This window comes from Pavona decussata, unplaced genomic scaffold (genome assembly GCF_977016875.1).
Source record: "Pavona decussata unplaced genomic scaffold, jaPavDecu1.1 SCAFFOLD_105, whole genome shotgun sequence".
In the NCBI taxonomy this organism is placed as follows: Eukaryota; Metazoa; Cnidaria; class Anthozoa; order Scleractinia; family Agariciidae; genus Pavona; species Pavona decussata.
In genome coordinates, this window is record NW_028145519.1 from 1990211 (window position 1) to 2016791 (window position 26581).

The 26581-nt window shown below is 38.9% G+C and overlaps 2 protein-coding genes across 2 annotated transcripts in view; both read left to right on the top strand.

Annotated features, from left to right (window-relative positions):
• LOC146471355 (uncharacterized) overlaps positions 1-7683 on the top strand; it is a 31196-nt gene extending 23513 nt beyond the window's left edge. Inside the window, exons 3-4 of the mRNA XM_085121035.1 lie at positions 750-890; positions 5145-7683. Of these exons, the coding sequence (XP_084977161.1) occupies positions 750-890; positions 5145-6082 (1079 nt within the window). The 3' untranslated portion in view covers positions 6083-7683. The remainder of the gene's footprint in view (positions 1-749; positions 891-5144) is intronic.
• Positions 7684-9449: 1766 nt separating this feature from the next.
• Positions 9450-25543, top strand: LOC146471356 (uncharacterized). The gene is made up of 2 exons (XM_085120995.1): positions 9450-9596; positions 24079-25543. The coding sequence occupies exon 2, from the start codon at positions 24102-24104 to the stop codon at positions 25110-25112; it is 1011 nt and encodes a 336-aa protein (XP_084977121.1). The 5' UTR covers positions 9450-9596; positions 24079-24101; the 3' UTR covers positions 25113-25543.
• The last annotated feature ends 1038 nt before the right edge of the window (positions 25544-26581 follow it).

Sequence of the window (26581 nt, forward strand, 5' to 3'; positions counted from 1 at the left end):
GGATTCCGGATTCCAGCTCACTGGATTCCGGATTCCAACATAAAAAATGTCCTGGATTCCGGATTCCAACGTGAAAATTTCTGTGGATTCGGGATTCCGGATTCCGGATTCCGTTACATGGGGCGATATTGGCCGCGGCCCGGCCTCTGTTTTCCTGTGAATTTACAGTAAGCTGATTTCGATAAGTTGTGTCATTTTAGATTTGGTGTAATAAAGTACTATGGATTGAAATTCGTTGTGTTTTCGTTGCTCCATCTATCATGTTCAAGCTTAACGGTATTAAACGCTCCCTGCCAGGTTTTGAACGTAGTGACCGTTGCAGTTAGATTTATACCTTGCTTCGAAACTTAAATTGAGATTCTAAAGCATCTAGAATAAGATTGTTCAAATCTTGAGTTAAGATGAAAATATGACTTACCACAGCACTTTGAATCTAAGAAAAAATCATCTTAATCTAAGACGCCATCGTCGTATAAATCAGAAGAAAGTCGTCTTATCCTAAGATGAATCGTCTTCAAATGAGATTTACGCGCTGTCTTACCGCAGCATCAGAATTAAGTGTAAAAAACGTCTTAAAGTAAGATTTTAGTTTTTACAGAGTGATGGTAACAATGGCGGTTCAGGTGAAGCAGGCTCAAGCAGCCGAGATTTGCTGCGTTCTGGGATCCGTTCCTGGTAATCAACACCAAAACTAAGCAAATTGTACTACCAAAATATTGCACCTTTGATTTACACTTACACTTTTCCAGGATTTTCCAATCCGAAGTCCAGTCCACCATCGAACAAATCCACCCGGCTGAGTAACCGCCCCGTTGGTAAGAGTTCTTCTTCGCTGATCTGTTGTGCTTGGTTTGTTGATCGAGTGAGCGGCAAGATTTCTTTATTTGCAGGTAAGACAAGCTGTTCCGTTTACTTTTAACCGTAGTAGAGGTGATTGGGTGACAGTGTTAATCGACTGAGGGAAGCAAAGGCAGATTTTAAACAAACACATCTTTGATCTAGATACTCGGGAAAGTATTCTGTTCAGGAATACAGTCGAGTTTTTGTCTGGCAATCCAACTTTATCCAGGGAGACATGCTTGTGTTTTGGGTAAAATTTGGCTTTTGAAATATTCACTACCCGAAAACTATAAACACCTGACGGCTAAAGAATGATCCGGCTTGTTTGGCTGGTTCGCTGAGCAAAACAACTCGACAAGTTAACTAATGATGATAAAACATTTGGTCAGTGTAAAACAAAGACTGCGGACTTTAGACTGCAGACTACAGACCCGGAGTGAAATGCAGACTGTAAGCCGAGGGAAAAATGCGGGGAAGAGATTGCAGACCAGAGTAAAATATAACCTTTGGGAAAACAATTGTAAACCAAACAGGAACAACAAGGGGTTAAATAAACAGACAAAAACCACAGAGCTCAGCAGAAGACCTTTTCAGGTTAAAATTCTGACAAAACACGCAACAGTTAAACACTTGGCTCTATTTACTCACGATCATGCAAACATCATAAGTGTGCTGTTTCCATAGCATCATGAATAAATAGTAGATGATTTTTGTTAAGTCAGTGACACAGGCAAAGTTGAAAAACCAAAATCCAGATTTTCCTAACCTATAACCTTCTGATTAGGGGGGGTTCATAATAATTATTTATGTATATCGGGTGCTATGATGCTTTTTTTTCCCCCTTTCATTATGACCCTCCTCAAAATCATGACTCCTTACTACAGTAGTTGTAGTTTGGTTGCTCTACCAATGAGCCACTGTACAGCAGGCTTGTGGGAGGAAGGCCATTAAGACAAACATCCTGCATAATATAACAGTTTGGATGCTGATGAGTTTCGTGCATGTATGCATATTGAAACGAATGTGATGTTACAATACATGAACATGCATGTGACAAACATCCCAACAACTGAGCTGAATTGATCAAAATTGAGTTGATTGATTAAGTAATAATAGTAATGGTGTTTAATCACACATTCTACAGTATCCTGCAAAATCAAGCGGAATAGGAGAATAAATATGGTAATTAACTGATGAAGCTGTAGCCCAAATTGGCTAAAATCAGGGGAAATTCTGCAAGATTCAGCAGGATAATTCTTTTATTATTCAAAATTATTCAGCACATTGCTATAAAAGCACAGTTTTGTTGCAGAAAAGCTGGACGAAAATCTTCATTTTACCATTTTTTTTTCCCCAACACACAAAATTACGCATATAGCAGGATGCCTGTTGTGTACAGTCAACAAATATTACGTGCACCATGACCATAATAATAATAATAGTAATAATATTATTATTGGGCAGTGTTACAATGTGTTGAATAGCTGTCTTGTATAGTGAAACTTCTGTGCTAGGACAAAAGACAAAATGAAAATCTTTTCTTTATTCATGATTCTTTCCAAATTGAACTTTGTTTAAACTAAGAAGAACGTTCAGGCATCATCATTCAATACCATGAGCCTTAGCTTGGTGAGATGTGTGTGGGTGAGATAAAATGAACAAAAAAGACAAAATAGTAGGAAATAGCATCACTAAATCAATGAATCTGATTTATATATGGTATATATCCTGCAAATAAAAACAAACGTTTAGATTAGGTGATAACGAAAATGGTGAGGTAAAAGCCTGACCTAGTATCCGTTCTCACAAACTAAACTTTTGATGACCAATGTTAAATTTAGTATTGTATATGTGACATGCATCCTGCATGGCACATAATTTCATCAAACATTTTGAATAAGCCAATCCTGAATGCCATGTTCACCAGGCTTAAAACATTAGATGACAGTTTTTTGTCAAATTATATCTGCTGCTGTTGATCTTTAAAAGTGTGATGATCACTTTAAAAATCACTTCAACAAACATTAGTCATATAGGTATGCTTCTTATATAAGCAGGATTTTCTGTAATGTGACTTTGTTGCTGAAAGCTTTGGGTATTAAATTGCTCAGTATTCAATCATCCACTTTTATCTAAGCTGTTTGAGATAAAAGGACAATAAACAACATAAAGTGATTGCCAGTTTGTCGCTGTTTTTCTGGTGTCCTCGTTGTCCATTTATAGGATATTTGAAAATTTTAAAGTATCATAGGATGATTGTTGCTTTGAGGACAAAAGATAAAGCTTTCAAAGTTTCTGCACAGTTGGCATTGTAGTATTTGAGTGCCCCACATGGAACCCAGGGTGATAACTGGGCTACACTGTATTTGACGAGAGACGTTTAGTGTTTGTGCATACATGAGTGTTTGGTTTTTTAATTAATTAATTAATTAATTAATTAATTAATTAATTAATTAATAATAATAATTAATAAATAAATAATAATAGATAATAAATAATTAATTAATAAAGAAATTATTTATTTATTTATTTATTTATTTATTTATTAGCACAAATGTAAAACAAGTACTACAGTAAATTACAGTTTAGACAAAAGAAAACACTTAGTGCTACATACTATTATACATAACAATCCATTCTTAAACACTTGGCAGAATTAATGTATAGGAGTTAGACCAATTTCTGAATACAGTATTTATAGCTAAGTTTAATTCACAGAGATCTAACTCCTTTTTGTTACATTTTTTGTTATACAGGTAGTACTTGGCATATAGGATTCAATAATTCAATTTTTCGAGTAATCTTACAGGGCAGAGGTGCTGTTGATAGAGTTTTACCAAAGATCATTTCTGTATGACATAACGTAAAGGTTTTTTTCAGGGGCTTTTTGGTATTATACAGCCTACTTGAAAATACTGGAGAAAGTTACATTTAATAATGTATTTATATTGAAACTCCTGGATAGATAGCAGGTGCCCATCATTGTTTTAGAGATCTTGAATGCATATTAAAAAAAGTTTTACCTTCGATTAAAATCTCCTTGTTATTAAACAATACCAAGTCTTGTCCAATGTGGGTATGACATAGGCTCTTGAGTTCAGAAAAAGAAAGCAAAAATTTCCTTAACAACGACAGGTATACTTTCACTATTAGGGGATCTTTTATCATAGTTATTTAGACCACCAAAGAAGTACTTGGGAATTACTTTCCAGTTTTCCTTTTCATGAGGCTGTTGAACAGAGAGAAACCTCCCTATCCAAGCAAGCTTTAAAAGAGCCTTGCACATGACTTTAAAGTTGGGTACCCGCAAGCCACCGTCTTTTAACTTTATCTGGCTTTTTGCACCATATAAAGTTAAAAAAGACACTATCGTCGACGTAATAATTTCTGAAGGCACTACCAACATTTAAGTGGAATATGTCAGATGACTAACACCTAAGCATTGTTTTAGTTTATCAAAACATCAAACATATACCAAAAATAGTCAGATATCTGGAACTCCAGATATCAAGAGTAGCGTTCAGGTTTTGAACTTTCTTTACAAACTTTCTTTTTACATTTCCTTCCTCATTGTAAGAGACATATACTCCTAAAATTCGAACAGGATCTTTAGTCCATTTAAAGCCTAGGGGCTTGGGTTTTTTGTGCTTCCATGGACCCAACCATATCGCTTTAGTTTTAGAAGCGTTCAGTTTCAAGCAAGATATTTTCCCATAATCATTTAGGGTTTCAACAGTGAACTGGCTCAGCTTAAATTCTGTTCCAAAAATTTTGATGCCCTTAATCCTGTTATCTTCTCTTATCTGAATGGCTAGAACCTCAGCAACGAGGAGAAACTAAGAGGGGGATAGTGGGCAGCCTTGCCTTGCATCTCTAGATATTTTGAAGCAGTCAGTGTGAAAGCCATTATTCAGCACGGAGCTTTCTGTGTTAGTATAAAAGGTTGTGATCCACCTTTTAATGCTGCTTGCAAAGTTGAAGATGGAAAGCGTTTTCTGAATAAAGGACCATTCTACCCTATAAAGAGCCTTTTGGCAAACTAGGCAAAGCAAAATCCCTGGTATTTCCTGCTTGTTCGAGTGTTTTAAAATACCTTAAACATGGCAATAACATGACCAACCAGTCTAATCAAATGATACCAACACACTCATTGCATTTTAGCTGTTGTGAACACTTCAAATGCAACTATTTGCTTTTGTGGGAAAAATGCTTACAGCATGATTCTTTTTGCACAGCTTTTCTGTTATATTCAGGTGTTTTTAATTACCTTTCAGATAGCAGACAGCACTAAAGCAGAATGCCAGAGTTCTTGAGGTATAAAAGAGGTCAAGGTTGCAAATGCCTTCTGTGTGGCAAGTGTTTTTGTGATTCTGAAAGCCTAAGAAGACATGAAAGAGTCCATACTAGGCAGAGGCCTTATCAATGCAAACAATGCGGCAAGTGTTTTGGTCGAGCAGGAACTCTAAGGAGACATGAAAGAGTTCATAGTGGAGAGAAGCCATATGAATGCAAACAGTGTGGCAAGTGTTTTCGTCAAGCAGGAACTCTAAGGATTCATGAAAGAGTTCATAGTGGAGAAAAACCATATTTATGCAAACAGTGTGGCAAGTGTTTTAGTCGAGCAGGAACTCTAAGGATTCATGAACGAGTTCATAGTGGAGAGAAGCCATATGAATGGAAACAGTGTGGCCAGTGTTTTGGTCATGGAAGTTCTCTACGGAATCATGAAAGAGTTCATAGTGGAGAAAAACCATATGTATGCAAACAGTGTGGCAAGTGTTTTAGTGTAACAGGAGATCTAAGGATTCATGAAAGAGTTCATACTGGAGAGAAGCCTTATGAATGCAAACAGTGTGGCAAGTGTTTTAGTCGAGCAGGAACTCTAAGGATTCATAAAAGAGTTCATACTGGAGAGAAGCCTTATGAATGCAAACAGTGTGGCAAGTGCTTTAGTGTAGCAGGACATTTAAGGAGACATAAAAGAGTTCACACTGGAGAGAAGCCGTATGAATGCAAGCAGTGCAACATCTTCTTCACGCGCTTGGAAAGTTTAAGAAGACATGAAAAAGTTCACAAGAACGCTACGGATTGTACTCAAGATAACATGTCCACACAAACTTACACTTTGATAGAACCCCACTCTGATCATGTTGAAAAGCATATCTGCTGGATTTGTCAAGAGGAGTTCAGTAGTGAAGCGCTACTTGTTGGTCACTATGAAAATCATATGATAAGTGATTAATTTTTAGTTAAGTCATTTTATTAATGAATTTGTATGGTGAAGTTATTGCTATATTCGATGGAATGTGTTTTATTTGAGCATGGTAAAAGTAAAGGAAAAGTACAGTAACTACTTTAACCAATCACAAGAGAACTAGATACAATGTTAACATCGCAATGAACTAATCAATATTCGAAGCAAACACATGTACATGTCATTAAAAGAGCGATTGGTTTTGGTTCTCCCTTTGCGTTGTTTAAAAAAGTGGTGCGGATTGCTCTATCCAATCACAGTACTAGTACTAAAGGAAAACCGGCCAAAGAAAAGAAGTAATTACTCTCGACACGCAATTCAAAACCGCTCAATACCTTGAATTGGCCATTTCCGAGATGCTGTGAAACCTTATTAGGAAAGCGAGGCTAAGTTCAAAGCTTTTCGAATGAAAATAAGTATTGTTTGCATATTTTTGAAAACTAGTTTTCATAGCAGAAGCTTTGCACTTAGCCTCACGTTCTTCTTGAGGTTGAAAGCAACTCGGAAATGGGAGAAATTTGAAGGCGCCAGTTAAAGTTATAGAGTAATATGGACAAGCTGTTATTACAGACAGTTATTTTAGTGCTTTGTGGTTTGTTAAAGCTGTGCAATTAATCACTTTTGTCAATTTCTGTCCAAAACCCCAAGGTCAACTTCATCTTTCCCATTGACCTCCCGAGGTAATTTTTTCCAGTTTCTTTGGATAATGAATTTTGATAGGGTCAAAATATATTTACCACAAAGTAGTTCATTGTATAGCCGCATGTAAGGTTATGCTGCATGTCATGTCTTAGCTTTGTATCGTTTTTCGTTTTAAAGAAATTACGTTCATCGTTCACCTTGTGTCAGGGAGTTTTTAAAATGGGTGTGGTTCATTTATGGGTGTGGCTCTTAAGGAATTTGAGGAATTAACACCAACTTTTAAAATGACTAACTTAGAGAGCACACAACCCGACTCTCCGATGCTAAAACGTGGATGATGATGTAGCATGAGTATTAAAGGAGTAATTGTTACAGTTTGCAACATAGGAGTTAGTTTTGTTTGTTACGGTTTACTGAATGACATTTAAATTTACAGTTTAATAATTATTATGAAAAAAGAGGTCACAAGGATGATTGTAAGAGTGTGAGGGAACCTATGTAAAACCAATCACTTTGGTAACTTGTAGTTTGTCTTTTAACCTCTTGTACATTTTTGTAAAGTGGAAGTTAATGTAGAAAAAATTACAGGTTAAAATTATTAGCTATAAAAAGATCAATTTCTTTCAAGACGTTCTCAGGTTAATATTTAACAAAGATCACACTTTGATCTTTTTAATATCATTTTGTCGAGAATGTAAACCAGGCTTTATTTAAAATCGTTTGTTAAGAAGATGGGCTCAATCGTTACTTTGTCCATTTATTGTTCTTTTTGCTTGTTAATATTCTTTTTTGTATTTGATTGTTTATATCTGTAACAGCTTTGGCTTATCAGTATCTAACGTTGTTGTTACTCGATTTCACGATTTAAACGTCTTCTCTGATCATATTTCTTGTTAATGTTATTGTAAAGAGAAACGTAATGGTGGCCAATAAAATATGTTATTTTTTTGTTAGTAAGCGTTTGTGTTAATAAATGTCTGCCGTTGCTATTACCGTGTACTCGGTGATTATCAATGTGTATAGCAGAACGGTGTTTGTTTTGCATTGGTGGTCAACAAAACTGTACAGATGCATGAGTTCCAGTGTAAATCAACTGACCTGGGACGAATTGCATAAAACTTAAAGGCGGGCGTAAATGCTATCGTCAGACGTAAAAATACTGAATGTGACTGGGCTGAAGGTCTGGCGTTGCAGTTACGCCCGACGTTAAATTTTATGCAACTCACCCGTGGTGAGACAGTTTTCCCGAGGAAACAAGTACCGGTTTCGCATTATTCTATATTGGTTATGTTTTCATCCCTCTCCAATTTCAATTTCAATTTCAATTTAGACCCCTATGTTTAATGTGTTCCTTAGCCTCTCGCAGTTCCGAATCCGTCACCAATCTGTATGGCCTCGGTTTGTCATTGACATTTAAATTGCAAACATTTACATTAATTTCATTTTTAAACTGATGAAAAGACAACATCCACAAACGCTTTTTCCAAGAATTTTGTAAAGATAAAACAAGAGAAGTTAGTTAAATAAATCTTCTCAAACATTTTGGCCTCACCTGATTCCCATTCACCTCGGTACAGCAGACGAGGCCCTTCACACAATCAGACTGCGAGCAACCTTTCCAGTGAGGGGCGCTGATGATAGTGATCGTCAATATTTTTCGCTCCTTGATTTGTAAACTACGAAAATCTAAAACACGTGTTCAAGCTCTTTATGACGTCATAGTAATTGGATTTCACTCGCGCGCGCATAACAACGCCGAGAGAGCAATAAACTTCTCCTGCGCATGTGTTCCCAGAGCCTGCGTTACCCTTATCCGTTGGATAAAGGTTACGCGGGCTCTGGGAACGAGATTGCTCCGAGAGAGCAGTGAACTTTCCCTGCGTATGTGTGAAGTGACTTGAGAGGTCAAGGAATCCATCGAAGGCTATGGGTCCAAAACATTCTCACACCCTGTGTCCGTACGTGGTCAGGAAGATAACTCGGGTGTAGGAAAAATGTCGAGAATGATTAATTCCGTTATTTTTCTTCCTCTGTTGTTAAGGATGGTGCCTAGATATAAGTGAATATTTTTGTTCAGTTTTTATTGTAATCTCGAACCTCGAGTGAAGGGAAAGAAGACTCGGGGTACGAGATTGTAATCCGTAAGATATTTACGTGCGGTTGGGAATCCTTCTGCGATAGAGGGCCAGACTGCTAACATCTTTAATTTGCGAACGGGACTTTGGGCGTGATGCTCAACGAGTTTGCCTATAAATTGTGAAAGGCCTATGGAGAATCTCTTTGTCGAGATGAAATGCCGCGTCAGACTAGCCACGAACAGTTCAGAAGTTTTTAATAACTCTAAAACGGTTCAAATTACATTATTAACAATGTATTTTTTTTATTTTCAAATTAAAGCTTAATTATCTCTGATAAATGCGTGGTTATCCCTAATTTCCCTGTTCTATTGAAATAGACCTTGCTAACATCTTTTTTTCCTGCATCGTCACATACCGCGAAAAGAAATTAAAAAGAAAAACCTTTGAATTAGTAGGCAACCATTCTGACACGCGCAGAACAGCGTATGCACAGTAACAAAAGGATTTACGCCAGTTAAAATGACGGTTCAGGTGAAGCAGCCGAGATGTGCTGCATTCTGGGATCCGTTCCTAGTAAACAACATCAAAACTATGCAAATTTCAAATACTACCAAAATACCACCAAAATATTGATTTCAACTTACACTTCTTCAATCCAAAGTCCAGTCCACCATTGAACGCGTCCACCCGGCTGAGTAACCGCCCCGTTGGTAAAAGTTCTTCGCTGATCTGTTGTGCTTGGTTTGTTGATCGAGTGAGCGGCAAGATTTCTTTATTTGCAGGTAAGACAAACTATTCAGTTTACTTTTAGCTGTATTAGAAATGATTGGGGAACAGCGGTTATTGATTGAGGGAAGGAATGGTAGATTTTAACCAACACATTTGATATTCGGGAGAGTAGAACCAGCATTCTGCCAAATACATGCACAGTGGATCGGAGTTTTGTTTGAGAATCCTACTTTATCCAGGGAGATACATTGTTTGCTGATTTTTGGGGTAAAATTTGACTTTTGAAAATATTCACTACCCGAAAACTATAAACACCTGACGGCTAAAGAATGAGCCGGCTTGTTTGGCTGGTTCGCTGAGCAAAACAACTCGACAACTTAAACTAATGATGATAGAACATTTGGTCAGTGTAAAACAAAGACTGCGGACTTTAGACTGCAGACTACAGGCCCGGAGTGAAATGCAGACTGTAGGCCGATGGGAAAATGCAGGGAAGAGATTGCAGACCAAGGCAAAATGTAAACTTTGGTGAAACAGCTGTAAACCAAACAGGAACAACAAGAAGTCAAATAAACAGACAAAAACCACAGAGCTCAGCAAAAGATCTTTTGAGGTCAAAATATTGACAAAACATCAACAATATAATTAAGGACAGTACCTACTAATACCGAAGTATTTTTGTGCGGCTTATGACTATGCGGGAAAAACAGATCTTAGCAAGGCCTCTTGAAATCGAAAAAGAAAATTGGGGGTAACCGCGCATTTTTCAGAGATAATTAAGCAATGATATCTCTAAAAAGCGCCAAAATATAAAGCAATGTATGGGATTTTTTTCCTAAATTGAAGTTTAATTATCTCTGAAAAATGCATGGTTACCCTAATTTTCCTTTGAGATACCAAAAGCACTTGCTAAGTTCTGCTTTCCCCGTATAGTTTTAAACCGCGCAAAATTATCCCTGTATTAGTAGGCACCACCCATAGGAAACCCGAGTATCTTGAGATGCGCAGAACGTATGGGCAGTAACAATAGTAGGCACCGTCCTTAAATACTTGGTTCTATTTAGTCACAATCATGCAAACATCTTGTTAACCTGCTACACGTATATGAAAGAAGCTAAGTAATTTTATTTGGTGTAAAAACTAAGATGAAGGTTACAAGCAGACGAGTAAGAGTTGTTTTGAGGCCATCCAACCTCATTTATTCAGACCTAAAAGGGTTAATGACTTTCTGGTTCTAGCCTCAGCTTAGTCTGTATTTCTGCCATGGTCTGCAATCTGCTCACTAAATTTTGCCCTTCTTCTGTAATCTGTAGTGGGTGTTTTATACTTCTTGATAGAACATTTTTGGTTTAATGCAATAATGATCCAGTGTTTACTCTTGTTGTTATTCAGTCATTTTATGTGAGTTTTATTTGTTGTACACCTGTACATCCTCTATTTTGATATATTTTGCTTATGTTTGAGAACTGGACTAGTTCTTCAGATACATGTTATAATAAGTATATTGTGAAGTGTCACCCTCCCTAAATAAAGTTGATTATTGCTATTACATGTATTTCAAATCAATTTTGATTTTGAGTGATAGAACGGTTTCCAATAATTTTTTTGAGTGTTGTAAAACCAAACCCAAAGTAATTACTCTGGCCAATTGAAACGGTTGTAAACAGTACAACGAGCCAATCAGAATTTAAATGGGAAAAATGCGTGTCGCGAAAACATGATTGGTTTTGGTTTGGATACTCATTGGTTGAGAAAGTGGCACAAGTTGTGTAAACCAATCACAGAGCATATTAATGCAAAAACCGGGTTCGATTCCCGGACTCAACGTCATGTGTGGAGTAAGTTGGTGGTTCTCGTCCTTGCTCCAAGGGTTTTTCTCTTGGTTTTCCGGTTTTCCTCCCTTTACAAAAACCAACATTTTCAATTTCCAATCCCAATCAATTATATTTCCAATTCAATCCGAGCGTCACAGGTTTGTCAAGCGTCAGACTGTTAAGTGTCACCCTCGTTAAACAAAGTTGGTTTATATATTTCTTTTGTTTATTTAAAACCAAAGCAAACCATGCGAAATGACTTTTGACACTCAAATGAAAACCGCTCTATTTTAAATTAAATGAGTGATAATAAAAATGAACAGTGTTTTGGTGGCTTCAAGACGCCATTGTCAATTTCAAATGTCAAGAGCCAATGGCATCATAAAGACATTGCAGTGTTGTTTGTTTTTATTATTGCTCATTCCATTTTAAATTATTATTATTATTATTATAATTATTATTATTATAATTATTATTATTATTATTATTATTATTATTATTATTATTATTATTATTATTACTGTTACAAAACAGGAAAAAAAATGGTGAACTTGATGCATTATTATGTACTTTCACTGTCAAGCTAAATGAACTGCTTAACACATATGCCTTCAAATTGGTCGAATGTGACTTTAGTCGTCTCTGTCTAAGGCAGAGACCCTCAAGACCAGCTCCTTATTTCTGTCTTGGTGAGGTTTTTGCATTTAGCTAGAAATGTGAACTTCACTGAGACAGGGCAAGGGGAAGCTGTCTGCATTACAACTGAATTGATCAATTGAATTGAATTGAATTGAAGTGTCGATTTGTGTCGATTCATTAAATGTATTGTGCTTATAATCTAGCCTGATTTATGCCTCAATAACATTACACTAACAATATTTATTATAGTTATAGAGAAGCTGATTAAAATTGACCTGATTCATTTTTAACAGTGATAGTTTTTAATATTGCACATTAACCCTTTAATCCCTAAGAGTGGCAATTGGCACATAATGCCATAACTCTTTCAATATTAGACAGATTTCTATGAATTTTTGACACCAAGATGGTCTTGTAAAGATCTACTTATTAAAAGGAAAAAACGTAACCCCCTCCCAAATGTGATATGGTTGACCACCCCCATAACTTTCCAATTTTTTCCCCTAGAAGCTCTCACATTAATGAAGATGTTGAGAACTGCAAAATAAGCTATAGTTTTGGGGTATACCTAATATACAAAAGGATTAGGACGATTTTGGACTTTTAAATTTTTACGTTTTAAGGCCATTTATCTCAAAGCCATAACTTTTCTCATTGATAATTATATCAGTTATGAAATACACTCATGCGTAGCTTTTTAAAATGGTATACCATACATGGACATTGATTGTGGAGAAAATATCAATTGGGTTAAACATTTATCCTGTGAAATGGCACTAAGTATTGCCTGCAATATTGAGCAGAATTGTTTTATTATTCCACTCAATCATTAACAAAAAAGCATAGTTTTATTGCAGAAAAGCTGGAGACTATCTTTATTTTGCCAATTTTCTCCCTGCCACATAACATGACATACATCGCAGGGCATCTGCTGTGTACCGAGGATGTATATCAAGTGCACCACTGACCATATTTGGGCAGTGTTACAGTGAGTTGAATAATGCCGTTGCATACTTGTATGTGACCCACACAGTGAAACCTCTGGGCTAGGACAGATGACAAAATAAAAACCTTTTCTTTATTCATGATTCCTTTCAAATTGAACTTTGTTTAAACTAAGAAGAACTTTCAGGCATCATCAATACCATGAGCCTTTGCAAGTTGAAATATGTGTGGGTGAGATAAAATGAACGAAAGGGTTTACATCACCACATCAACAACATCACTACATCAACAAGTTTGTTTATCGCATGCATCCTGCATGCAAAAGCATCCTGTAAGGTGGTAGCAAAAGAGGTAAAACAAAAGCTGCTCACATGGACTAGAATACTATATATGGTGTGCATCTTCCATGCCATATTCATCATACCATATTTAACATGCCATGCATCCTGTCTGCCATATTTACCAGGCTTAAAACATAACATGGCAGTCTGCCACAGGTAGCTCAAAGAATGAGCACTAAAAAATAACTTAGGAAACATGAACAGTTGCATTTCGCCACGATATGAATGCCAGCAGTTGTCGTCATAAGCATCCAGGACATGTTCATGTTGTAGAGCAAGCAAACCTCAAGCAGACAAATTCAAGTTGTGTCGCAGTGGTGTTTGATATCCACAATGTGTACATGTATATACAGTACGTTAAGGATGATGATGGCTGGTTCCTCGCATGTGAGGAACCAAACAAGGAAACAGGGAACCTACAGTATGTTAATTAGCTTATAAGAATGGTCCAGACTGCAGTATGCATATACGTGCATATCATCTTACAGTCTCCCTCTTGGTTCAGTTCTTTATTTAGTGAATGACCCACATGATAGTAAGAATGCTAATTGTCAGATAATCCTGACTGATAAATTAAACGGTTACAACTTGGTGTTGTAACCAATTAAACTCAGGTCTGCACACTGCAGTGCAGTTAGCTTAATACAATCAGCCTATAAATAACTGAATAATTAAAAGGTCTGTGTACAGTAATAAGTTTTAGTTCCTTTAGGGCCTAAAATAACCAACATAACCAAAAATAGAATGTTATAGGTATGCTCCTTTTATAAGCAAGATTTGTTGCAATGTGACTGTTGGTGGAAGCCTTGGTTGTTAAATTGCTCAGTATTAATTCAATCATCCAGTTTTATCTTAGCTGTTCCAGATAAAAGAAACAGAATAAACAACACAAAATGATTGCCGGATTGTCGCTGTTTTTCTTTTGTCTTAGTTGTCCGTTTAAGAGCGGCTTGCTGTAACTATCAACTATCACCATGCATGATAGAAAAATTCGATTTTCTCAAACTTTGCCATAATAAAGGGCTCTGCTAACTTGTTACAAAAATAGGCAGTCTCAGACTGCATGTGTCTACTGCAGTACTGGTATAGAAATGTGATATAAAAGAATTGAAGAAAAGGGAAATAAGACTGAAATGAAAACGAAGAGGGAGGAGTGGAAATAGGACAGAGATAAAAAAAATGGTTGTAAAAATGTTGCACAGAATACTGGTGAGAAGAGATTAAGCTGGTATCGTTTACCACAAACATTTTGTATGAAGAGAACTGTAACTTTGTTCTAACATAAACAATATATTTTTTACAATAACTGTCCAAATTCTCGCGTGCTGATTGGCTCGTAGCTATTGTCTATAAGAGTACAGACAATAAAAATGACGTCAGATGTAACGCGCGCGCTTTCTCAACGAAAAAAATAGTCAATTCCGCTCGTACTTTTTCCATATAATTGTAAAAAAACAAATCGATGGCAGTTTTCTATGGTCTTTACTCTTATAGACCATAAAATGATGCCATAAAATGTCCAAAACTTGGCAGTGAAACCACTCGCCTGCGGCTCGTGGTTCCACTTGAGTTTTGAACATTTTTTGACGTCATTTTATGGTCTATAAGAGTATAGACCATAGAAAACTGCCGTCAATTTGTTAAATATAATCTTACAACGTAAACCACAACTTTGTGCTGAAAGCAATGCAGCAAAGTTCTAAACATAAAGTACTGAAAGCAAAGTTCTAATCTGTTGCATAAAATGCAACAGAAACTATTAATTAATCTATACAGAACTTATGAATGGCAAGTATCATTCTTTAACCCTTTGACTTCTGTCGTGTTTCCATAGTTTTCGCATCAATTAACTTTTTCCTAGAGCGGTTTAAACTGAATAAAATGCGCAGTAGATAAATAAATATCGTTGCCTTCCAAAATTAACTGCATATTAAGTTGGAATGATTAAACAAATGTTTTCTGACGTAAAATAATATGGTTACCTATTAATCATTTGCCAAAAAACACACTTGAACGTAAAAATACAGTCGAACCTCCCTTTCCGACCACCCCTCGTCAGCGACCACCTCTCATTAGCGGCCACTTTTCCAAAATACCAAAAGTTTTCAAGTCAAATCACTATAGATGGAACCTCTCGTAGGCGACCACCTCTCGTAAGCGACCACCTCCCGTAAGCGACCACTTTTAGAGATAATTCTTTAAAATTTTCAATTGTTTTTAACCTCCCGTAGGCGACCACTGGACACACAATCTGCTGTTTCTCTCCCAGGCTGAAATTGACTGTAACATATTGGCCCACATCATTACATATACATGCACTATGATGTACAGTGAAATAAACTTTAATCAGGTTGAATCCCTTATAGGAAAGAAACTCTCTTATCTTGTAAATAGCATGCATGTACATGCACGACCGGTGATGACTCTTTCAACCTTGAATTATCCAACAAAAAAATTGTGGCGATAAAGAACGTCAACTGGATTATGTAACAAACAAACGCCAAAGTTGTTGATGTGTTACGCTTGCAATGTAACATTGCAAACATGCCGCTTACTGTTTGCTTTTAAGTCAGGCAGTCTAAAGAAAAGTTTTTACTTTGGGTTTCGATAAGCACTGGCAAAAGCGTTAGACCCCCTCACCCCCCCCCCCCCCCCCTCCTGTGGTCTGACCTCTGGTAAGCGACCACCTCCCGTAAGCGACCACATATCCTTGACATTATGGGTGGTCGCTTACGGGAGGTTCGACTGTATTGCCAAAATTCATAGCATGTTGATGAAGACCTTTGGCATATCAAATTTCAACCCGTTTATGCAAATTGTCCTTGATTACGCATTTGTCGCTTCTCAAACGCATATGTGAATTGACAAAGACACAAAAATCAACAAAAAGCTTTCCAAAAAAAACATTTTATTGAAAGAAACGATGCATTTGCTATTAGAGGCAAAAAACTTTCAGTTTTTTTGGCGTGCGTGCAAACACGCATGTAAAATTTAAAGACACTCCGCGTTTGTTCAAAGCGATCACTCCCAGTAAATTCGGGCACGTTTGCGATGAAAATTACAGAAGTTACAGAATTCTGGTTCAAATCATCACTTAAACTATTTGTAAAAAGCAAATCAACATCGGAAAACATCATTTACCGTATTGTCGCCATTGTCCTGATCCGCAAATACAATCGCTTAGATCTCGGTCAGTCGAGGATTAGCATCGGCTTTCGATAGTATTCCATTTGGGAGTCCTGTGGCATTTTTATACACTCTTACACTCTTACACTCTTTCACTCTTTCACTTAACCCGATGACATAGTGTCTACGCTTCTTCAGAAGCCGTAGACACAAAAATTGAACTTCGAAGTTGTTTGGATTTTTATTTTCTTGTCGAGACGAGGTTTAGTAATTTCCTCTCACAGCGTCCGAAATCGGTCCTGAAATTGCACTTTTATCGAAGGCAAGCAAACCAAAACGGAAACCGTACTAGCAAAAACTGATGCATGCCATTAAAATGTCATCCTTCAACGGCGATTTAGAGCTGTTAGGTCTCAATGAATTTTGATCCTGAATTTCCAAAATTATGCCTCGCGGAAGTATTGCGTGACGTTCAATTTTGGCCAGATTCGTGGGCAAAACAATCGATCTGGTACATGAATTTACCTATCAAAACTATTATTACCGCCAAAAGTATCATTTTATCTTAGCTTTTACCGAAAATGTAGCTTGGGTAAATGAAACGGCAAATTGTGAGAGCGTGTTAAAAACAAGACACTCGCGCATGTTGACCCGCCATGTGCGAGTATTATCACGGTTAACTTATATAAAAAAGTTCAACTCTGTGTTAAATGTACGTAAAAACTCTTTTGTGTCCCTCAGATATCTGAGTAATATATTATATCACACATTAAAGTCAATACCAGTGCGAAACGACCATTTTTGTTGCCAATTGTAAGTGTACCGGTTTCATTTTGATTTGTTTACACAACCACATATCAGGTAATATAAACTGACAAACATTTCTCGAAAACTAGTGCAATAGATGGGTTTGCCTATCGAAGCTATTATTCCAACCGAAAGTATCATTTGTTTTAGCTTTTATCGAGAAACTAGCTTGGGTAAATGAAATGACAAATTCTGCGAGCGTCCTCAGTCTTCAAACCAAAGTGATCAAGCTAGTTTGTTTTGACACCGACTTTCCACGCCGTGAGCACTATCGCAAAAGGTTATCCAAAAACTGTTAGATGGTGTATTAAATGGTGTGCGATGTCAGTTTTCGTCTGTGTAAATCAGTATCAAGATAAAATGACCATTTTCGTAGCTTTATGTACAGTTTATTTTAAATTGCGAAGCCTAGGAATGCACGCAACATAATATCAGTTGTAAAAATCATTATCGACAAACAACTTGAGGAAAACTTATGATAAATATAGTAAACTCAATATCTTGAAGTACTTCTTACCTCAGTCGAGGTTATCTAGATGAGATAATTCCAGCATTTTAGAAGATTAAGTCCGGATGCGTATACCGAACATTCATTAAAATTCAAAACTGTTGCCTAGTTACACCGTAACAGCGAGACACAGGCATCCCACGTTTTTCTTATGCACTTTGTCCCAAGTTACCCTCCCGCCTTTTACCTCATGCAGTCGAACCTTCCCTTGCGACCACCTCTCGTAAGCGACCACCTCTCTTGATCTACCACTTTTTCAAAATACCAAAATATCCCCAGTCAAATCACTATACATGTAGTTGGAACGCCTCGTAAGCGACCACCTCTTGTAGGCGACCGCGACCACTTTTAGACTTTGTTTTTGTTTTTAACCTCCCGTAAGCGACCACTTGTCACATACGCGACAAAAGTCCTCATATCTATCCCCTGTTAGGAGTTGGAAAATTGACCTTTGTAACATTATCACATGTACATTCTTGGCGGGTAGTTCAGGGGACGTGAATGTCTTAATCGTCTTATTGGTTAATTTATCACAGGCGAACCATTGACCCCTTGTGGTCTGACCTCTCGTAAGCGACCACCTCCCGTAAGAGACCACCTAGGCTTGACATTTTGTTTGGGTGGTCGCTTACGGGAGGTTTGACTCTAGTAATATCAAACACCAACAGAAAAGGATTCTCAAGTAACTTGGACCCCACAGTTATACGTCCGAAGGATGGCATACAGCAATTACTCCTGTAGCGCACGCTACACAGTTACCTACATCGGGCTGACTTTGGCGTCACTGTAACGGTTTCGCTAGGTAGCATCCTTTTTATTTTTTTTTTTATTTTTTCTGAAACATTGAAAACGATAAAATGGTGACGGGCCGGGACAGGGTAATACCCCCGGCGTTCTCTGCTTAAGCACGAACACCATGAACTCAGAGCAGCAGAGTTCTTTTTGTTAGATCACCATCTAACCCCAAACAGGTCACGGTGCCTCGGACAAATAGTCAGTTCAAGATGAGTTTTGTCGATATCAAACACTCCTGTAAGGTAATAATGAAATACTAATCGACTGCACTGAACGTTCCAGGCTAAAGTAGGAAAATAGGGCAACGTTATGATTCATATCAGCTTTGCAACCAAGTGATGTGAAAACAGGTTTTGCCTTCACAAAACGGAAACACGGACGGACGGGGAAACTCTTCAAAAACACTTCGGTAAAGGCCTTTCTCCTGGGGAACAGTCGCTGGCTGCGGGAAGGACCGAGATCTCTTACGGCAAGCGAATTTCTCTGAGACAGTAAAACCACACAGAACTTGGGTCCACCGTAGGGTTTAATACCAAAACTATAACCAAGGATCTAACCAAGGATGTATCCTAGGATGTAACCAAAGAAAATCTTACAAAGCACTTGTATTTAAGCCTAAGCTCGGTAAAGCGTTCGAATTACATCATTTGCCAACGAGTCAGATTACAGAATACAACAATCATTTCTGAACGGCTATTGGATAAAATCTAAGCTTATCCTGAAACATTAATTACTATCAAAAGCTACACAGGTGGATAACAGTTTAACAAAAGGCTAGCGCAGGTTACAATAACACTTCAACGCTTAATTACAGTTATGATCTTATAAGAACCGTTTACGCCTAAATGAATACTACAGGTTGTGTTTACGGTTTATTGAACTTAAAACTAAGGAACGTAATATTTTCTACGTTGGTTTTTATATTTTTGTCAGCAAAGCAAATTAAACTAAATATCTATAAATCCTCTCATCACATTCCTCCCACCTTAGCTCGAAACCCTCCTGGGTCGAGCAATAAAAGAAAGAAAGAAAACAAGTAATTTGGAAAAAGCACAGCGATGAAAATTTGAAAAGTAATTAGTTACATGTACTGCTTTGATTTTTTTTTTTTTTTTTTTGGTTTTGAAATGGTTTTGTAATTTTGTTGTTGTTTTTTGGTGGTTTTTAAAATTTTGTATTTGGTTTTGTGCCTGAACTGCGGCATAAACCGAGCTACCTAATATAGCGGCCTCGGGGTTCATAAAAAAAGGCTTGCGCATGCATAACTTACTCTGACAATGAACGAATGTCAATAAATCTTGGTAGCACACTGGTGCATCAACACGTAATCTTTCAAAAAATCAATGTTGATTTCCTCTAACATTGCTAAACCTAAATCTTATCTTCACTTAAACGTTTCTAGTACTTTGAACACTCTTATGACTTATGACTGGCAACGAATGATTTCGGGATCTCTTTAACACAGAATTGTCTTACTGCTCGGGTTCTTTCTTTCTTGAGCTCGCAGGCCAGCTTGCCTACTCTTGTACTCATATCACTTAATAGGGTTGGGGCTAAAGGCAAACATGAAAAATTGGACTTGAATTTCGCAGAGTTAAAGGGATCTTGCCAGTTGTGGGCAAATATTCTGGTCATCAACTCGCTATCGTGCTCAAGGGAACGCGTAGAAACGTTTTCCGATGCGTTGAATACTATTCGGTTACCACTGTAACACTCGCAGCTCTTGGTCTCCTTTACTGGCCGCATTCTTTCTAGGCTCTTGGCTTGCGAAGTTGCGCATAGATATAGTACAACCAGGAACAACAGCCATAACGACGAGGTAAGAGACCCATGTACACTTCTACACTCTGTTGTGTTTCTTGGCAAATTAGTTAGTCGCTGAGCTTTCTTGTGATCATCAAAGTCGGTCTTTACAGCAGACATCAATTTGGCGGGTTTAGCCTTCTTGAAAGGTCGATAGACGTAGGTGGCCATTACACGTTCACTTTTTTAGGACTTATCTACTAGGGAAACGCACTTGTTTTTCACATCTATCACAGCATCCTTCTTGACTAAGAAATCTGATCCAAGTATTGCTTCATAAGGAAGGTTTTGTTTAACATGGAACTGGCTATGGTACACAACACCATTTATTTCCACTGGTATGTCAATCTGTCCTAACACAGGTACTCTGTCGCCACTGATTGTGTTAACAGACGGAACTAACCCATCGGTCATTTTTGCTGCGTACTCACGACCATAGATCTTCTTCATAAGGTTTTCGTTTATAGCGGAAACACATGCTCCAGTGTCTATGAGTAAGTCGACTGGATGACCTTGTAACTTTCCACTTAGGAACACATTACTACTCACAAATTCCGCTACGTGCCTCTTCTTCTCTGGTTGTTGGACATTGTTGCTAGTGTTGCACGTTTGTATCTGAGGTATTTGTTCTGATAGGGGCTCTTCTTTGCTGATGATCGTCACTTGACGGTTGATTTTCTTTAGATCTCCTTCAGTGGGCGAAGAAACGGTGACTTTAATGTCTCCTTTGTAAACGTGCTTGTAGGGCTCAGGTAACTGATTACCGGAAGTTTGATCGCGATGGTGGAACGTTCCCGCGTGGGGTGTCTGGTTCCTTGGTCGATTGGTGTGTCTGGGAAAACGCTTCTTTCCGGAAAAGGTATTAAACGCACACACATAAACTACCCTTTTCCGTGGTGCCGGGCCTACTGGGATCTCAGTACCTCCAGCTGAACGGGAACCATTGAAACACTGATTCTCTCTCGGATTAGCTGCAATGTTGTCAGATGATGCCTGGGCAGCCGGCCATGGCTGGGATGGGATTGGATATTCTTGTGGGAGCTGTTGTTGTGGTAAATCACGCTGGTGGTAGCTACTGTAATAAACATTCTCAGGACAGTTATACTGATAATGACCAGGACTGTTGCATTTGAAGCAAATTGGTCTTCCATCTTGGATTCTCGGTCATGGTTGTTGGTCGTATTGTCGACCTGTAGGCTTTCCTCTGATTCGAACTTCAACTGTAAGATCTTGAGGTTTGCTCTTCCTGGTGGAGCTAGCGCCTGTGTTCTTATTGAAAGTTCTAGTAGGTTTTCCAGCGTCAGGTCTGAGGGAATTCGATCGGTTCCCCTGTACTGTCTTGGGAATTGTTTGGGGGGTCTGTGATGGCTTGGTACTGCTGTCTGCATGGTGGACTTCATTGACGGACGTGCCTCTGCCATCCATAACTGTAACTGGGTTCTCAGTTGAGTCCCGTGTCTTAATCCCAGGATCAACAAAGGCTGGGCTTCCTGTGTCAACCCCTCCACAGGTCAATCCAGGTTTGTTTTTCCTTCCCTGCCCCTGTTTAGCAATGTGTGTGTGTGGTGAATCGTCGCCTTTGGCTGTCAAATACTGTATGGTCCTATCTGTCTGCAATGATGGAGGTACCCTGGAAACTACTTCTGCGAAGCTAGGTTTTTCTGGTCGGGGACTGGGATGCTCAATCACGATTTCCTGCAGTTCCCAAGAGTCTGATAAATCAGGCGAGCAGTCATCTTCGATCCCTGGAGAGGGAGGCGGCTTGACATCTTCTGGAGGCAGTTTGACAACCATTACTGGTGGTGGGGTCTGAGGATCACTATCATGGTGCCTTAAATCTCCAGTGTCGGTAGTCTGGGTGTGCCTGTCTGTAGGCCACAATGGATATGGAACTGGAGCTGGTAGATCAAACACGGCCACGCACTCGCTTTCGTCGTGGGACGCGTATTCCTCGTCTGACAGCGGCGGTAAATCAAATAGGGGTAGATCTAGCTGCTCAGTGGTATCCTCTTGGAAAGGAGAGGTGCTGTGGCTGTTCTTGAGGGTTTGATCTGACTTATGCAACCCCGGGGTGGATGTAAAATCTGTGGATGGTGGCTCGGTAGGTAGCAGGGTTAACCAAGGTTGGGTAAACTAGTCACAGGGCAGTAGAAACTGGTCAGCGGTCAAGGTGTCTTTCGGACCTTCTGTCAGCGCTGAGACGGCTGATTGCAACATAGTTTCTCCTTCACCAGGCCCAAGGTCAAAGTCATCCATGCAGTCGTACCCTTCCTGTCTGGTTTCGTAATCTTAGTAATAATCCCAATCACCGGGGTGTTCAGGTCCGCCGAGTTCACTCGCGTCTTCAACTTGGCTGTTGGGCACCGTGACATCCATGAACTGTCCCAATGAAGGATCACTTTCATTGTCAAAAGCAGCGACACGGTTCGGTTGTCACGGTGGGGGCAAGGCTCGTGGGCGTGTTTGAAATCCCGTTGACCGCATACTTGTATCGGGGGCGGGTAATGCGTACCTGGGTGCCGGCTGTCTTTCACGGTTTCTTCATTGTGAACAACTGCCCTGATAGTGGCCACTCGTGCCACAAGAAAAACACACAGGTTGACCATCTCTTGATCTCTCCTGATCGCCTCGCATCTCTTGTCAACGCTGTGCAAAACCATTAAGGCGTGCATCCACCCGTCTATCCAAACTGGTAATTTGATTCAGCAGGTGGCTTTCCATACGTTCGATACGCTTCATCATTTCCGTAGGGTCAAACTTATCTTGATAGTCCCGTTGGGGTTCTGAATACGCGGCGACTTTGTTTGAATTTGTAGTTGTAGGTGAAAGTTCGGCTAACTTCTTTGTTAGTGTCTCCATTTGCGCCTGAAGAGACTGATGTTGAGATGCATTGGGCGGAACACAGGCACCTGTTGTGTTGGCGGGTACCTGCTGACTACAGTTAATGGCTTCAATCAATCGTTCAATCTGGCTATTCTCCGTGTTGCCAGTCATACGTCGCGAGATTGAATCAACAGTACGGGCCACTTCCTCTGCTTGTAAAAGCGTTTCCGGCATTCGCTCCAGAACCTTTACTTTCACTGATTGTATCAATCCCTCGGTAAAGTACGTTACTTTGTCCACCTCGGCCATGTTTAGTCCGCTGAATAGTTCATGCATGTCATTGATATAATCTGACAACAATTCATTCGGACCCTGACGGCGTGCAATTTCAGGACCGATTTTGGACGCTGTGAGAAAAAATTACTAAACCTCGTCTCGACAAGAAAATAAAAATCCAAACAACTTCAAAGTTCAATTTTTGCAACAAGTTAGCAAAGCCCTTTATTATGGCAAAGTTTGAGAAAATCGAATTTTTCTATCTTGCATGGCGATAGTTGATAGTTACAGAAAGCCGCTCTTAAAATAGAGTTGAAAATTTTAATGAATCATAGGATGATTGATGCTTTAAGGACAAGAGATAAGCTTCCAACTTTTCTGGACAGTTGTCATTGTAGTATTCGAGGGACCCAGAGAGAACCCAGGGCACTATTTAACGAGAGACATCTAGTATTTGTGCATGTACGAGTGTTGTAAACTACCATAAACACGTTTATCATGACCAAACAGCCAAATGAGATGTTAGTAACTTTCTGCTTTTTACCTGTTGTAAAGACTTTAAATTCAAAATTTCCTTTTTGGGGGGAAAATTGCTGACAGCGTGAAACTTTTTCTACAACTTTTCTGTCATACTGAGGTGTTTTTAATTACGTTTCAGATAACAAACAGCACTAAAGCAGGATGCCAGGATTTTCGAGGCATAAAATAGCCCAAGCGTACAGATGTCTTGTATGTGGGAAGAGTTTTGGTCAAGCGGGACATCTAACGAAACATAAGAGAGTTCACACTGGAGAGAAGCCTTATGAATGCAAACAGTGTGGCAAGTGTTTTAGCAAAGCAGGACATTTAAGGACACATGAAAGAGTTCATACTGGAGAGAAGCCTTATGAATGCAAACAGTGTGGCAAGTGTTTTAGTCAAGCAGGGCATCTAAGGACCCATGGAAGAGTTCATAATGAAGAGAAGCCATATCAATGCAAACAGTGTGGCAAGTATTTTAGTCAAGCAGAAAATTTAAGAACACATGAAAGAGTTCATACTGGAGAGAAGCCTTATGAATGCAGACAGTGTGGCAAGTGTTTTAGTCAACGAGGAACTTTAAGGGCACATGAAAGAGTTCATACTGGAGAGAAGCCATATCAATGCAAACAGTGTGGCAAGTGTTTTAGTCAAGCAGGGCATCTAAGGATCCATGAAAGAGTTCATACTGGAGAGAAGCCTTATGAATGCAAACAGTGTGGCAAGTGTTTTAGTCAAGCCGGACTTCTAAGAAGACATAAAAGAGTTCATACTCAAGAGAAGGCATATGAATGCAAGCAGTGCCACACGCTTTTTAGGCGCTACGGAAGTTTAAGAAAACATGAAAGAGTTCATAGTGAAGAGAAGCCTTATGAATGCAAACAGTGTGGTAAGTGTTTTAGTCAAGCAGGACATTTAAAGAGACATGAAAGAGTTCATACTAATGAGAAGGCATATGAATGCGAGGAGTGCAACACGTTTTTTAGGCGCGTCGGAAGTTTAAGGAAACATAAAAGAACTCACAAGAATGCCACGGATTCTATTCAAGACAACATGTCCACACAAACCCAGTCTGGTCAGGTTGAAAAACACATCTGCTGGATTTGTCAAGAGGAGTTCAGTAGTGATGTGCTACTTCTTGGTCACTATGAAAATCATATGATAAGTCATTAACTTAAGTTGTCCCTCATGCTCTTTCTCCTCTTCTCGTGCATGTTTTCGTCGGCGTCCATGGTAATGGAATCTAAATGAAGAGCCAACCACACCTCAAAAACAATAAGCGAACAAAGAATGAGGCTCAGTGCCACTCCTCGTTAATGCTACGGCAAGCGAGTGACACTTGTATCCCTACATCTCCTTTCTTTGAAATCGTAACGATGTGAAAAAACAGAATTTTTCAGTCAAGGCCTATTACCGTGAACGCTTTCAGGACTAGAAAAAGTTTCCTTTGTTGTTAGAGAGTATTGTGAAAGATCTTCAGTCCACTGTGTTTGTCTATTTAAGAATTGGTTCATGCTTAGCATTCGTATATGGAGTTAAGGTCTGGATACACTAGGCAACAAGTCGCTCCGTGTGTACTGAAGAGTACACACTCTGCAACAACGCTGCTTTCACTCATTTTGTCGCTGCGATCAGTCGCACGGATTCAAACTACAATGCAGGTCAAAAGTGTTGGGACACTTAGCGAGATACTACTGAAATAATCTCCCCCCACCCCCTCCCCCCCAAGCAATGTTGAGATTTGACACTACAACACAGATTTCAACAAAAATACTGTTTATCTGCATCTTCCAACATTGTTTGGGGGGGAGGGGGGTGGTACGCTCCAATTGTGACCCCAAAAAGCCAACTTTACTTGGAATACATGATTATTGGACAGGTGTCCCAACTACTTTTGACCTGCATTGTCTGAAAGTGAGTATTTGAAAGAGATCAGGTTTGTGGCCTATTGGTCGATGAAAAGCGGGGCTTCCTATGAGAACTCTTGTTTGGTAAGCAAGAAGAACATATTTGTGAACAATATACAAGGAATTTCAATTGCCGCACTTTTCGTATTGTCATATTAGAGTATGGATACGGGAAAGGCGCAACAGGTGTATATCAGGAAAAAGATAGACAAATGAATACCATGCAGATCAGTGAGTCGGGGTGAAAAATAACAACTTGCATGTTCACACTGTTGTAACGCTTACGAAACGATGAGCTTTATTTCACTTTCAAAGAGTTCAAAACGTGGTGTTTTGTTTATTAAATCGGATATGCCATCCGCTGCCCACAAGGTCTGTTGTTTACATAGAAATCGTGTTATACTGTGAGCGCGCGGCTCTGAAAGCAAGTGAGCAAATGAGGTTCTCGACAACCAAGGAATAATCCCCTCGGTTTTCTGCAATGCGATTTATACAGCCCTGTCTAAAGGTCGAGGAAAATTCCGGAATATTTATTTATATGGAACTGCCAATTCTGGAAAGACTTTTATGTTATCGCCATTGAAAATAATTTATAACACGTTCTGTAATCCAGCAACGGGCTCCTTCGCATGGGTTGGCGCGGAACAAGCAGAAGTCATTCTTTTGAATGACTTTCGGTGGAATCCAACAATAATCGCGTGGGCTGATCTTCTCCAGGCGCTAGAGGGCGATACA

Excerpts from the sequence above, each read along its gene's own strand:
- LOC146471356 (XM_085120995.1), top strand. The coding sequence starts at position 24,102 with ATGCCAGGATTTTCGAGGCATAAAATAGCCCAAGCGTACAGATGTCTT.